We start from the raw sequence: 15,722 nt of genomic DNA on the forward strand, positions 1-15,722 counted from the left end.
AGCTGAGACTGAATCACAGATTAATGGTAGAACATAGGAAGGCTTTGTGAAACCAAGCAAAATGTTTAGCAATGGTGAAATGAAAAAACGAGTAAAAACAACCTTACAAATAATAACATTAGAGAGAAGCGACGATTTCTGTGGACGACATGTTCTTAATTTTACTGTGGGTAAAGACAGATGTATGTGCCAGTAGTAGACTGAGCAGCACCACAACAGTGCAGAGTAGTACTCATGACTCTGGGCTTTGCACTGGAAGGTTGTGGGCTCATGTCCCAGATGGGATGTTGCTGTTGTGCCCTTGAGAAAAGTATTTCACGTGCATTCGTTTCTGTATAAGTAGGTCACCGTGTGGTTGTTGTCATGGTAGAAAAAAGGCATTTAAAACAAGGTTTGCGTCAGTGTCTGCATGGTTTCGTTTGTGACCTTTCAGTCAAAGAGTGTTTTTCTTTCCCTGTAGCCACGGCGCCCCCTCCTGTCCAGGCAGAAGACCCAGAATGAGCCACGCAGTCGACCGGGGGCCCGACTCTCCACAACACGCCGGAGTATACAGCCAAAGACAAAACCACTGGGTAATACCGTGTGTGTATGTGATGAAGGGGTGTTCTGGTGTGCCCCAGACTTCAGACCGAACAACTGAACTCTTTTTCATTTTAGGTTTTAAAGGGGAACTGCAGTCCCAATTTCTCAGACTGGCTATTAGATCTCTGTAACAAAATAAATGAATTGAGGGTATCGCAAAATTCCAAATTAATCACAAAATGGTGAACTATGTGAAAGTACTGTATCAAACGTACATTGTCTCAAATCGCTAGATTCGCCACAGGCAAGAGTGAGAGTTTGCACAAATTGTGACGTGAGGCGGCCCTTCCTGCTCACTAGTCACTGTAGTGACTTATGTAATGCGATGTACGAGCAAATAAGTATAGGTTGTTGCAGCAGACATAGGGCTGCTTCAAACCACCAGAGGTGTTGCTGCCTCGTTCTGAATCACAGACAAAGAAGGCAATATGGCCCTGCACATACCTGGAAATTTCATTCATTTTGGGATGTAAATTGGAAGTTTCATGCATCACTGTGTATACTTTACTTTCATTGTGGCTTAAATCAATGCCAATTCTTTCTAACCCCGAAATATAAAAATAGTGGTGCAGTTCCTCTTTGACTTAATTACACTAGATTCTCTCTTAAAAGGCAATTTGTATTGTAAAATGTATTCTTCACCTCACGAGAGAGCTCGCTGCAATTGTTTTCCTCTTCCCCATAAGCCAAGTCTGATGTATTGACAGTGATGGTGTGCTATAAAAGCAAAGCGCAGGGTGTAAAAAGAGCATAGCTCATGCTGACCTGACTCCTGGCTGTGTGCCACCCTGGTGTCCACAGAGCAGAAAAGGTCAGTGACCTTTACTGAGGCGCAGGCCGGTGTGGCCGTGACGTCGCCCCCGGCTACCAGCAAGGACTGCATCTCCGAGACCAAGAAGCTGAGCCCTGGGGCCAGACCCTCTCCCGCTGCGTCTCCCTCCATCCCTGCAGAGCTGCGCGGTGCCGTGCCAACGCAGGTACTCCCCCTCGCCCTGCGCATCCCAGAATAAACACAGGCGCTCTCTGTGTGCTTAGGAAAACAGATCAGAGGGGTATACTCATCATCCAAAAAATGTGATTGTGATTTAAAAAACACCCCTAATTCTGATCTTTCAAGTGTCCACCAGGCCAATCAATCTGTTAAACAGTTTACAATAATACATTATGAGAATAGCTGTAATATGAAAAGTTTGTTGTAGCATTTCTGGTTAAAAGTCTAAAAGTTTTCTGCACCTAATGAAATTCTTATTTTCTAACCTACCAAAAAGCTCAATAGATGGCCAACTGTCACAAGCTTTTTGATTAGTTTCATTTCTGCCAGCACAATTGATAATATGAATAAGAATACTAAAGTGTTGTTTTAGAAGAGATATGAAGAACTAATATAAATCGGCAATTGTCAAATTGTCAAGTGGAGACCACAGAGCTCTTCGTGCTTACCAGGTTGCAGGTAGCTTAGTGTCCCAAGAACATCACCTCTATGAGCTGACTGACTGTGTTCCAGGCGGACGCTGCGGACTCTGGGAACATGGAGAAGAAAGACCTGGGAAGCCATCACAGCAGCATGTCTACACTTCCTCCTCCTCCTCTTCCTCTGCCTTCACCCCAGCGTCCTGTCCTGGGGACCCCACCGCTCCAGGGGCCGCCCCTGCTCACCCCAGAGAGCCCCGAGGATGAGGAGACATCTGTCCTGTTGCAGCACACCGACACCGTGCTGCACATCACTGAGGAGAACGGCACTGAAAATCCCCTCCTCTCCCCACTCGCCCACTCGCCCTGTGACCCCAAGGAGGGCAAGACCAGCCTGGACGAGCCTCACATGTAGAATCCCAGGACAGCCAAGCCAGCACACCATTCTGGAATCAGTCTGACCGGTCAATTGATCGATCGGTCGATCAATTGATCAATTGACCTGTATGTTTTCAGAATAGGCTTCTGAGATTTTCCCACAAATCTGATTTTTATGTCAGCTTTTTGCAGTCCACTGATGGAGAACGGAGCTTTTCCACGCTCTGCACTAAAAGCATTCTTTACCTCCTTCCAACCAAAAAATACAGAATGTAATATTTCACCCTTAAGAAAATGCGGCATAAATACACAAGATATCCTACAAAAAAACAACTGACACAGGGTCAGTTTTTGACAAGCTACTAAGGCCACGAAGCCAGATGTGAACTGCCAGGGCGTTGCTGCTAGGTAAATAAAATGTTTAACTAAGTATTTTGTGATAGATTACTAGTGATCCCTTTGTGTCTTGAGTGAACACAATAAAATGCTGTAGTCTGAATACAAGCAAAAGATTACAGAGAAATACTCAAGCTAAATTCTAGGTGAAAAAAAAACAAATACAAACACAAATACTGTAAATGCTATAGTTAATAACTCTTTAACCAGTTTTTTTGTCGGTAAATGTTAAATATGTCTAAAAGAAGAAAAAATTATATTGAGTCCAGTGATTTAGGTTAAATGTTTTATTCAGCTAGACTTGACATATCTAGACAGACATTGAACAATAGAATACCAATGGATAAAAACAATAAATATTCTCACTTTAGGAGAATGTAAACACTTTAGGCAAAGCATTTGTCGATTCTTTTTGTGCAGGTGACCAGCATGGCTTAGATATCACTGTTTAAGGAGTTTCCAGGCATTTTCTGGATGGATGTAGTTTTCCACTAAATAAGGAATCAATCTCTATCACTCAGATAACTTGAAATTTAAAGAGATTTATTGATATGACCGATGCTAAAATTATGTGTTTCTAAAACAATTAACATGACATTCGCAAACCTTTACAACAAAAACAAAGATCTGAGATTTTTACTCTCTAATCCTCAGTGACAGGAGAATAGAGCTGCAGCTCTATTAACTTTCCTCCCCCAATAGGATTGTAAGCTGAATCTTGTGAATCTTGCAGGAGTGGGAGATCTGGAATTAGAATTGTTTTTAGGGAAGAATATTGATCTATTCCTGGAATATTTCCTGCAGTGCAGTAAAAAGGAATTCTCTGTCTCTTCTCCTCCGACTGGCAGTGGGAACACAGCCTGTCCTCTCTGGGAAGCCAGGTCTCCCTGTGTTGCCAGGTTGTTGTCATTGAGCCTGTATTTCGTCAGGATCTGCTTTTGCTTGTTGTCTCTCACCCTGGACAGATACTCTGCCAGTGGGTTTTGTCTTTTTCAGTGACAATTTTTGTTGTGTTTGCAGAATCCTTCTGTTAAATGTCTGGGGGGAATTTACTGAATGGGGATTATAATGTGTATTTTTGTATTGTTGATAATATTACTCAGTAATTCTGTAAACAGTATATATTCAATCAATATGTATAGTATGGAATTAATACAGATTCTGAGTATGGATAGGAAGATAGAGAGGAATGGTTGAGGTTAAAATAATGAAGCTAAAAAAGGATGACAGTCAGATTATTGATCAGTTTTGTATGAATGTTCTGGGTTTGAAGATGAGATGGGTTAAATTGCTGGGTTAGTGCTGGGAGTTGCCTTCCACAGGAAATAAAATATATAAGTAAGAATTCTAAAGGAGTAGCCAAATGACAGGGAGCAGAGTGATATACAGTATGCAAGTAATAAATCAGGTCTTCACTAGGTGCTGACTCTCATGTATATCTCTATATATTTGGTGTCATGTATTTCCTCAAAAATGAATACATATCATGTAGCTTATTACTTTGTGTTTGGAGAACTTTGTTGCTTTACTCACAGCACTGTTAACTTCAAAGGGATCTACAGCAGAAGAATTTTTATTTTTTGACTGCCTCATGTACGTTAGCGCAAGACCATATTAAGAATTAGATGAACCTATTTAATTCTTTGCGGGAAAAAGTCAAACATTTTCAAATGCCATAGCAAGGAAGTGAAGAAATTGTCTGGAGATGTAAATCGCTCATTCTTTGATAAAGAGAACATCCAGTTCAGGTTTCAGAATTCTCTACTGCAGCCAAAGAGGTTATACTGGAAGAACACTGGGTTGCAAAAGCTAGAAATCCAGGTGAGAGTTTATTGTGAAATCAACTCACTGTGAATATCTTTTTTTTTAAGTACTGTAATCCTTCTACTTCAGTTGTGTAAAACCTATGTTTTGCCGCACATAAACCATGCCTTAAAACTGACAATTACAAAAATATTGTCTTCATCTGATTTGGGGGATTTCTACCCATACATTCCCCAGGTCCCTAAAACCACAAACTTCCCAATAGGTTCCGAGCTCAGAGTGCTTCGCTGCTCCTTGTTTGGTAAGCGAAGATTTGTCGGATTTCCTGCTCATTCGAAAAGTAGCGGAGAAAAGCACTGTGCTGCAAGAATGGTGCCTTGTTCCCTTAGAGAATAAACGAATGGAAAAGAAAGATATTGATAAGAAGATCTTTTTGTTTATTCTATTAAATGTTATGGATACAGTAATAGCAGAGTAGATCTGGTGCCTTAAAATGTAGCACTGCTAAATTGTAATATTTCCCGTAGGTATGACCACGCATCCCTGCTTTTGTCTGTATCAATGCCTGAATAGACTAAACCGCTTCTCATGCAAATAAATAGAATCCTTATTATTTGTTCTACTGTATGTTGAAAACTCCAAATTGATTACTTTACAGCTGATTGGCCTGTGACTGTCGTGCAGATTAACGTACAAGTGTGTTGTGATGTGTTAATTTGAACTGTGACATGTACATCCTAACTAGATACACTTAAAGCAGCATCTCTATTGTTTCACTGTTGCTATGGCTGATGTAATTTATTGTTCACGAGAAAAACGTTTCTAAACTAAGGTTTACAATTTGGTAGAACCTGTGATGAAAATAAAAACTCAAAGGAGATGCTGTACTAAATCAAACAAATCTGATACATTTCCACAGAAATCTGATCCTAGGCTTTCGAATTCCAGGAAAAAAGTGTTTGAATGTACTGTTTTTTTTTGCAGTGAGACATTGTGTCATAGAAGATAACTGTATTTCAAGATATAATTTTTTGTAAACGTGTATCATTGGCTCTGTACTGTAGATGTATTGTCTCCTGTGTTAAAGATTTATATATTAAAATATATATGTATGTACACATATATTAAAATAAAAAGGGAATATTGCTTTTTTAAATTTGTTTTGTGTTTTGTTAGAGGTCTCAGATGAAGCAGCCTGGTGCTCGGTCTTACTAAACTCAGTTTAACATTAATAGATAACATTATTTTCAGTTTTCAGTGCAGCCTCACCGTCTCCCATACTATGACCAATCACAGACGACTCTTTACAGAAACCACCCCCCCCGCACCTCCCACAGCCCAAATGGGGTGCGGTTTTGCACGAATTTGGGTAGGAGAAATGACGCTGAGGAAACCAGGAAGCCATGTTGGAATTTTACAGTTGCGATCTGTCACGCTCTGAGGAAGGAAAAAGACCAGAGACAGGAAGTGGTGGGGAGCAGATATTGTTGGCAAGATGTCTTATACGGCGAAAATTGGCCCTTCTATTCTCAACAGCGATCTAGCTTGCTTAGGTGCAGAATGTAGCCGAATGATGGACTGTGGCGCGGATTATCTTCACCTCGATGTTATGGACGGGTAAGTATGTGATAAAGCTCAACTTGTTCGTTTTTTAAAAGAGAGGGACGAATGGAGCTGGCCCGCACGAGTTGCGATCGAGTCCTCTAGTTTCAAATCGGCATTTTTAAAATCCCTTGTCTCACTGGTGCACATCGGGGAGATCTGTATAAACGTGAGATTTATCATGTGGTTGGAAAAGCAAGGATATGAACACGCTATCTGTGATAATCGGTTCACCTTTAGAAAGTACAACAAGACTTGTTCAGTTTTGTACATGAGTGGTCGAAATGCAGAATTGAATCGGAATTGAATGAATGAAATGTGCTCTCTTACAAAGCCTTTACAATGAATATTGAAATTAAAGTTCGGGTTATGTGCCCTTATCGTAGATTTTCTTGAAAAGATTTACAGTGCCGAGAAAACGTGTTTGCCCCCTGTCCAATTTCTGCATGTTTGCACATTTTGTACAGTGAATTTGATCAGACCTTTTTGTATTAGTATATAGAAGAGAGTCTGAGAAAAAATGACACATAACTTTTGTGCTAGTAATCCAACATGCAGCCTTGTTATTGCCTCCCTAGTGCATCATACACAATTAAAAGGATAGTTAGGGTCAGCTGTTTGAATACTTTGGTTTACAATCGGGCCTGATTAAGGCCAACCCTGCTCAATATATATATATATCTGACTGATTTTGGCCCTTACTATCACCGTGGAGCTGTCAGCACACGGGTTTTAGAGGCACATCATGCCACGATCAAAAGACATTCCTGAAAAGCTCTGGAAAAACATTGGTCAGTCTGCACAGGGTTACAAAGCCATTGCTAAGGCTCTGGGGCTCCACCGAACCACAGTCGGGGCCATAATGTCCAAATGAAGAAAGTTTGGGACAGTAGTGAATCTTCCCAGGGGTGTCCGTCCTGCTAAATTCTCTTCAAAAGCAAGGAGTAAAATTGTCCAGGAAGTTCAACATCTCGGAGTCTGCAGCCCTCTCCTTCCTCGGCTAAGGTATTCATGACGCCACCATCTGAAAGACAGTGGGGCAAACCACTGGTCACTGAGAAGAGCTTGATGCTCCCTTCAAATTTGGTCAAATGCACCCGGATGATCCTCAAGAGATTTGTCCATAGAATATTGTTCCAGAAGAGTCAAAAGTGGAACTTTTTGGCTTTGCACAGGCCCCTTTTGTGTCTGACAATAACCAAACTCTGCATTCCATAGTAAGAACATCATAACAGTCATGGCTGGTGGTAGTGTGATGCTTTAATGCATCAGGACCCGGCTTGCCATCATTGAAGGAACCATGAATTCTGCTCTGGATCAGAGAATTCTACAGGAGAAGGTCAGCCCAGCTGTCCCTGAGCTGAAGCTCTGCTGGGTCATACAGCAAGACAATGATCCGAAAGACTCAAGCAAGTCCCCATCAGACTGGTTGAAGAACAAGAAACTAAGAGTTTTGGAATGGTCAAGACACAGTCCTTATCTAAATATTTCTCTTCAGCGCTGTGAGAGACTGATCAATAACTACAGGAAATGTCTGGTTGCAGTTATTGCTGCTAGAGGTGACGTAGGCTGTTATTGAGCAAGGGGGCAATTACTTTTCACATGAGGCATTGGGTGTTGCATAATGTTTATTTAATAGATTAAGTTTAGTGTTATTTGTTCACTCAGGCAACCTTTTATCTGATGTTAGGTTTTTTAGTTCAATATCTGATAGCTTTAAAAATAAAAATAATTAGAATAATGCAGAAAATCAGACAGACAACACTGTGTGTTGGTGAAAAATGAGCAATCTTGGGTTCTTTACAGACATTTTGTCCCAAACATCACCTTTGGCCATCCTGTGGTGGAGTGTTTGAGGAAGAATCTTGGCCCGGAGCCCTTTTTCGGTGGGTAATGCTCATTTTATTTGTGGTGCAGGAGTTCTTCCATACATGACAGCCTCTTGATACAAAAGATATGTTGTACAACTGAGCTTCTCAAACTGTGTAAGAAAATAGCATGCACATGGCTTAAAATATTAGTTTTTAGTGGTATAAGAACTTAAGAATTTGGTCCACCTAGCCCATCCTGTAGGTAATAGACAGAGATCCCTGGATCAGTAAAACTGTATATTGAAAGGCTTTTGGCTTCAACAACATGGCCTGTTCCATTGTCCCACAATCCAGCAAAGGGCTGTAGAAGTGAGGAACAAGGTACCCACCTATGTTGTTGTTGGCTTCCTTCACAAAACAGTGGAATGAAAACATTAGATCTCTATGGTTGGTAATTATGCATATGAAACTGAATTATTTTGTTGGGATTTGCAGGTCATTGTGCATTGTACTGTCTGTCACCCTGCAGTTCTGTCAGTATTGTGTGTCTGTTGTGTTGTCAATGGCTCTATATGTGTGTATGTGGAGCCCTGCTGAATTAACAGTACTGTTAGACTGATGCAGAGATGAGATTTGATTGCTCTTTTATTTAAAGTATTTTAGCTGTTTCTTTTATTTGTCGGTTCACCTCGCTGAGTCAAAAAGACAAAAACCCCCTTCAAAATGTTGTGAACCTTTGTTCCAAAATTATGGGAGAGTCTTTAAGATCCCTTATGTCTTAAATTTAAGATTCACGTCCATCAGATCCAGAGGAAAGCCCATGCCATCATTGAAAACCCATCTCGTATCCTTTATCAGTCCTTTGAACTTCTATAAGTGGACTGGAATTATTATTATAGCACTTTTCGGCACACTCCACTCAAAGCTCTTTACAGATAAAGGAGACGCCCTTCCACCACCACTAGTGTGTAGCCCCCACCTGGATGATGTGACAGCAGCCAAAGTGCACCAGTACACTCCCCACACACCAGCTATCAGTGGGGAGGAAGACAGAGTAATGAAGCCAGTTCAGAGATGGGGAATTATTAGGAGTCATGACTGGTAAATAGTTATTTTAGGTATAAACTATTGCCCTTTTTGTTGATTTATTTTAGTCTTTCTTACTTTTTCATGTTAGAAATGTTGTTAACATGTTTGTTTTTTACCAGTTGTGTTGTGGTTATGTGTTATATTTGCACTGCTTGCTACTTAAATTGCCAACTGGGGAAGAATACAAAATTCTGAACTGAACTGAATTCATGTGCATGTCTGTGTGTCGGATGGTGAGCAGCTTCTCTCTCTCTCAGACATGCACATGATGGTCTCCCGGCCTGAGCAGTGGGTCCAGCCTATGGCTGCCGCGGGGGCTAATCAGTACACCTTCCACCTGGAGGCCACCACCAACCCTGGCGCTCTCATCAAAGACATCCGGCACAGCGGCATGAAGGTCAGAGCCCTGGGCATGATGGGAAGGGAACAGAAAAGGAGGCATGGGGTTACATACTGGGTGTTGTGTTTTCACTGATTGTAATCCTGTGACATCCCTTTAAGTTTGCCATAACCCAATTCTGTTCCATAATTAAAAACACTAATTCTGCTAATTACCTTCCTGTTTTTCACTTCATAGCCGCAGAGTGTTTTGGCTCATCAGTCCCGAACGTAGGGATTAAAGCTGATCATTGTTTCCAGGAGCCCATTTATCTCGTATTTCAAACCTCCAGATTCACGTGGTTGGTTTTTTATCTAAAGTAAATTTTTATTCATTGTTGGTTTATTTTTTGCCAGCTGCTGAATTACAAAAAATATAGAGAAGTAGCCTTTTCAAGAGAATGGAGATGGATGTGGTGTTCAAAGTACACCTTTATTGTTGTTAATAAAACCTTCCCAAACTCAGTTGAGATGTAGCAACGACTACATGACTGATAATTACCATTTAAAGGGAGGTAGGAAAATGGAGCCCGAGAAATGTGACACAATTATGTTAGAACTTAATCTAATTAGTAAAATGTCATGTCTATATGAAATAAAGGATGAGTTTGACTGGTATTATGTAAAATGTGCATTAGGGAAAATCCTACAATTTATACTTATGCAGGCATTCTGTGCTTTGATTACCATGAAATAAGCTCTTAAAAATTAAGTGCCGAACATTAATCTCTGGTAATGAGGTGATTTTAAGTATTCTTCAGGAATATAGCAAATACTTAGTATCTGGGGCAAACACTGAAAGGTATTGGAGATCTTTGGTTGTTATGTCTAGGAGTGTAGAAGGGACCAGACAGGAGATAGGGAGAAGGTCTTTCTTTGTATTTCATGAACTGTGATCTAGCCAATTCCTAGTCAACTTTTAGCTATTGCAAAACCCCAGTGTGGTTTTGCTGTCCAGGTCTTGTTTCGTAACATGTTTGAGTTCCTCTAGAGAGTAACTTGAGCCTTGCGTTCAAAACAAACTGCGTTGACTTCCCCTCTGTTAACCTTTCATCCTCTGTCGACTCAAAAGGTGCAGAGTGGGGGAAAAAAAGCCTTTTTGTCCTGCAGAGACCAGGAGGAGAAGAGGGTTAAATAATGTCAAATGAGTTCAAACGTGTGACAGGTGTGATGTCTCTGTGTATGCTCATGGTGGAGGTGGCTTGTTCCCTGTACCCTACAGGTTGGACTGGGCATCAAGCCTGGCACCTCAGTGGAAGACCTGGCACCCTGGGCGGGCCAGATCGACATGGCGTTGGTGATGACTGTGGAGCCTGGCTTTGGAGGCCAGAAGTTCATGGAAGACATGATGCCCAAGGTGGGGGCAGTAAGACCTCATTCAGTGCCACCTCCACATTGTTGAAACAGCCAGCTGTGTTTAAACTACCCAGAAGCTGTCTTTCATTATCTCCTTCCCCTGTTTATTATTAACTAGTAGGGCCCTTTGAATCAGGATGAATAAGTGACAAACACACAATGCTGTCTGAAACCCATAGTCTCTGACCATGCATTTACAAAGGTCAGTAAAATTAAATATTTAGTGCATTGCCTTACTGGCTAATAAACTTTCCAGTGTTTACATTACCTTCCCTACCTTTTCCACAGCTTCCCATCCATGCACTCTGCAGCACATCATATCGTACTGTTCACTTTTGAGTAAGAGTCCAGTGGTCTCTACATTGCGGCCAGTTCCCAAAATTGTGCTCTGATTTTAGACTGTTGTCTTTCTCTCAGATCTCTCTGTGTTATTGTGCAGTTCATGTAAGGTTTGGCAGGTTGGTCATTTAATAACGTCATACTAATTACAGCTTTGTTTTCTTTCTTTTTAAACTTTCTCTGCAACAGGGGATTAGATTTTAGGTCCCTACGATAGGAAATAACATACGACAATGGGGGTAGTAACCAGTAAATGCACTGATGCTTTCAATAGGAAATACAAGTAAGAGTTTAATAGAAATGACACTGTTGCTTTCAAAATATTAACTTTTAATTTAGCTTCATGTTTACAAAATATTAATTGAAATGAAAGTATCCTGCTTGTAGTTTTTTTTTCCAAAAGAGACAAAACTCGGTGGGCTTTTCTGAGCAATATTTTAGTGAGTGAGACGGTACACAAAGATGTCACAATGCTTCTGCACAGTCCTTCTGTTTTAAATGCGCGGAAGGATAGACAAAGAGGCCAGAAGGTAAGAAGGCAAGATTTCATTTTCTTGTTATTGTTCTTTTCCAGGTTAACTGGCTGAGGAGTCAGTTTCCCTCCCTGGATATTGAGGTAGATGGAGGAGTGGGACCTGACAGTATTCACAAGTGTGCGGAGGTGAGTCAGAGTGGCAGTAAAGATCAGAGCACTACCAGAAAGGCAGTGCTGGTAGACATAACATTGCATCATTGGACATATCTTGTAGTCCTGACACTTTGCAGTGCACAGCGCAGCAGTACAAGCAATACTGAAGATCGTTGTAGCTTATTAGGTCATTTCAGGCCATTTCGTAGCTTTCTTCTAACATGTGCACGCTTCATCCTTTCTATACACTGCTGTGCAAAGAATTGTTCGTCTGTTTCCTATCAATATTCCTTCATACAGGGTGCAGGAACAATTTTAATGTGATCTTGTACTGAATTAGTATCCATTTAGTTTTAAGATAACCATTAATCCTGAGAGGTCTGTATCATGTTATACATCAAATAGTCTTTCAGCTGTGTGGATGTGTGAAGAAGGATAAAGTATCTTAATCATTAAAACTGATAGTGGGTTCATAAGATGCATTTGGTAAATGTAATGAATTAGCTGGTACAACACTACTTATGAGTTGCTTGTGTGTAGTCTTTCAAGGTTCTTTTCAGTGTGAATTAAAGATTTGCTTTCCTTATTCTCAAACCCATGAATAACAAAGTTGTTATAATACAGCAGTAGAAAACACTAGTGGAGGCTTTATATGATATTGCTCCTAATATACTTTGTAGATGTTTAAGACCTTTGTACAGCAGTGTATATGTTTTCTCACAGAAGAAAGAAGAAATAGAGCAGTAAGTACTGAGAAGGTGGCAGCGCAGTATTGGAAGGTTAATATCCAGCTTCTCTCTCGCGCTGTTCCTCCAGGCTGGGGCGAATATGATCGTGTCTGGTAGCGCCATCATGAAAAGTGACGACCCGCGCTCCGTCATCTCGTTGCTAAGAAACGTGTGCACGGAGGCCATCCAGAAGAGGTCCCTGGACCGGTGAGGCCAGGAGAGAAAAGACACCACAGCGCCTCTTACCTGTCGATGTCACAGATCCGAACGTCACCTATCGTGACCGAGCTTCTCACGGGACCAGGGTCAGGGCCCGGTTTTCCTAAGCTCTGTCTATCACATGACTGTCAAATTCTGCACAGACTGACCCCTGATTGCCGTGTCTTGGGTCACTTTTAATGGCCACCCTCTGGCTCTTCTGACTCAGAAGACACATTGAACGAACTGCATTACCTCAATGAAGCCTTCATCAAATGATACCTTCGGACCATTTCCAGCTGAATGTCTTACACTATGATTATGATTATTTTGAAACAGCTGTGAAATTCTTTCTAGAATTAGAAGAATAAAAAAGAAGTATAATTCATAACCTTTGTTATGGCAAAGTTGTCAGGCAAATGTCGTTTTTTTTGCTTTTTGTTTTTCAAAGCATTCCTCCAGGAGCCTAAAAGGGAGAATAAGTTAAGTCTGACTGGAGTAGTCACAGCATGCTCCCGCTGTCCATTCAACAGAAAATCCTCAATGACATTTCCTTTGCTGCTCTTTCATTTAACCAATTAGCAAGCACAGATAAGATAATTAGGCAGCCCGTGTACTGGAATGTCTTTGAAAGCCTCTGTCAAGCTGCCAGGGCTTCACTGAGGCCTTATCACCTTGCCAGCTTCAAATCAAATCAAAATCAAATAAAAGTTTATTTATCAAATGCACAACAATACAGCGTGCAGCAGTAGTTGCTGGCAATGAAATGTCTTTTCTGCGAGCTCACAAGAATCACAAAAATCACAAAATTGAGGTTACGAAAATAAGGTTACATAGTACTAGATGTAATACCAATTGAATAAAACTCAATATGAGTAGAGCTGCCATGTGTCTATGGTGTATGCAATATATACAAGTAGTGCAGTTATGCTGAAGACAGTGAAAACTGTGTGTCCATGTAGCCATTACAGGTGCTTTGCTAAAGGATATGAACTTATTTGCCTTCTTTAGGCTGTATTGTAAAGGACTTGGCCAATTCAGTATTTTAAATTGTATGCATGTGGAAAATAATGATCTGGACTCCCAGAGATTCCTGCTGTGTTTTTTATTGTCCAGCAGGTGGAGACAGCCGATCATCAGAACATAAGAGAAGTTTGAAATAGAAGGCAGTTTAGCCTATCAAGCCCTTTTGTTTGTTAGTTGTTAATTCATCATCCAGGTGGATGCTGCACAATGGCGGTGGTGGAGGGGAGACCCCATTACCTGTAAAGCGCTTTGAGTGGAGTGTCCAGAAAAGCGCTATATAAATGTAAGAAATTATTATTATTATTATTATTAATTGTTGCAGAGGATCTCATCCAGTCTTTTCTAGAAAGAATCTAGGGTATAACTTCAGAAGCATGGCTGGATTGCTTGTTCCACACTCCCTATTGTGTAATCATATTGTGTAAAGATGTTTTTTTATCTCGGTTTTAAGTGCACTTTCCCTTTATTTAATTGATTTTCAAAGAAGTCCGTTTAAGTGCTCTTAAAGATTCAGAATATATCAACTGATTACATCCACAGTCCACTGTGTTACATTCCTTTAAATCTATTAATTTATCTGGTTGTTCTACTCTCAAAGACTTTTATAGTAGCCCGATTACAAAATAAATACTATAAAAATTGCATACAATATTATTTAAATTAGGTCAAAATAGTACATTGTACGAGGTGTTTTAATATTGCATTTCTATTGCTTTTTATTGTTTCCCTGCATTGTTTTGAACACATAAATGATGCTAGCATAAATACTAGACTCATTTTCTTATAACTTAAAACTCTATTTCCCAATTTACATTATATTGAGATTGAGGTAGTACCTATATTTATCTAAACTATCATTCACTATGTATTTGCCCAGTCTCATCATTTTGAATCAAATTTCTACAGTGTTTGCTAATCTACCTGTTATGTCATCTGTGACTTTAACTAGTTTGCTGTATGTACCAACATCTAGATTATTAATATAAATCTGCAGGTTAATGGTCTAAGTTCAGATCCCCATGGTACTACGCTAATTATATCTCCAATACCGGACCTTATTTGTACAGTTTCTTGACTTTCAGTCAAATTACATTTATAAAGATGAAAGCCTAATGACTTAATTTAAATGCTTAATCTTTTTGATTTTTAAAATTGGTGCTCTTATTTGGTATTTGTTGTTAAAATCCCTATTAATTCTTCCCACTCTATGTGAGGAAAATGTAATCTCCTTATTCTTATAATCACTTCTTCCTGCACATTTCCTGATTTTATTATATACGACTGCATTATAATTGCAGTATATGTCTCCCAGATTGTTCATTACCTGAAGATTGAAAGGTACATCATTAGCAGTTTGTATGTGAAGGACATTTAGCACATGGCTGGTTAGAATTTAGTCAACGTAATTTGCGGATGTCACCTGCACTCTTGATAATTCAGCATCCAGAGGTTATGCCGTCGTCAGCAAATGTTCCCCTAAAATGAAAACTTTACCTGTTAGTGCTATTTTTTTCACAACTGACAATTCAAGACACCTTCTTCCTGGGTGACCTCTTAACATTTAAGAAAAACAGGGGAAGATAGTCTTTCATTTGCAAAAGCATCCTCTTCCTATTTTTCCAACTTTTAAATAACCAGTCAAATTTGTCGAAAAACAAACGTATTATGGAAAGAAAATATTAATTCTTTTGCTGGATTTACACATTTTAAATTTGGTGGTGTGCTTGAAAAAACCTTTTTTGCTGAAACACAAATCTAAAACTAAAACATTATCTGGGTTTTTATTTTAAGGAGTATGAAATACCCACACTCAAAATGTTATGGAGCAGATGCTTTTGTCCAGAATAAATTAGAGAGATTAGGGGATGCATAACTAGCTGCCGCTGTAGAGGTAGTTACTACAGCACTTCGTCTCTGCCTCCAATCCAAAGTATGGTGTGTAGGGAGGTTAAAAACTGAAGTTGGCACCAGTGACAGGGTTTGGAGCATAAACCTTGTGATAAGCTTGTTTCTTTATAACTGCCCCACCTAGCCTAG

The 15,722-nt window shown here is 40.1% G+C and overlaps 2 protein-coding genes across 11 annotated transcripts in view; both read left to right on the top strand.

Moving 5' to 3' along the window:
* Positions 1–5,665, top strand: part of LOC102687983 (unc-80 homolog, NALCN channel complex subunit) — a 69,441-nt gene extending 63,776 nt beyond the window's left edge. For all 10 annotated transcript variants that reach the window (XM_069196395.1, XM_069196396.1, XM_069196391.1 and 7 more), the window contains 3 exons: positions 461–572; positions 1,384–1,559; positions 2,087–5,665. In XM_069196395.1, coding sequence (XP_069052496.1) covers positions 461–572; positions 1,384–1,559; positions 2,087–2,407 — 609 coding nt within the window. In that variant the 3' untranslated portion in view covers positions 2,408–5,665. The remainder of the gene's footprint in view (positions 1–460; positions 573–1,383; positions 1,560–2,086) is intronic.
* Positions 5,666–5,928: 263 nt separating this feature from the next.
* On the top strand, positions 5,929–14,812 carry rpe (ribulose-5-phosphate-3-epimerase). Its single transcript, XM_006636301.3, has 6 exons — positions 5,929–6,147; positions 7,939–8,018; positions 9,290–9,429; positions 10,633–10,767; positions 11,680–11,766; positions 12,550–14,812. Exons 1-6 carry the CDS (start codon positions 6,026–6,028, stop codon positions 12,670–12,672), a joined length of 687 nt encoding a protein of 228 aa, XP_006636364.1. The 5' UTR covers positions 5,929–6,025; the 3' UTR covers positions 12,673–14,812.
* Positions 14,813–15,722: the final 910 nt, after the last annotated feature.

The sequence above is a fragment of the Lepisosteus oculatus genome, chromosome 12 (genome assembly GCF_040954835.1).
Source record: "Lepisosteus oculatus isolate fLepOcu1 chromosome 12, fLepOcu1.hap2, whole genome shotgun sequence".
In the NCBI taxonomy this organism is placed as follows: Eukaryota; Metazoa; Chordata; class Actinopteri; order Semionotiformes; family Lepisosteidae; genus Lepisosteus; species Lepisosteus oculatus.

What these genes read in the sequence shown, in the direction of transcription:
- rpe (XM_006636301.3), top strand. Translation starts at nt 6,026, where the DNA reads ATGTCTTATACGGCGAAAATTGGCCCTTCTATTCTCAACAGCGATCTA. An exon ending in CACCTCGATGTTATGGACGG is followed by an intron (nt 6,148 to 7,938) that starts GTAAGTATGTGA and finishes GGTTCTTTACAG; the next exon opens with ACATTTTGTCCCAAACATCA. An exon ending in TGGCCCGGAGCCCTTTTTCG is followed by an intron (nt 8,019 to 9,289) that starts GTGGGTAATGCT and finishes TCTCTCTCTCAG; the next exon opens with ACATGCACATGATGGTCTCC.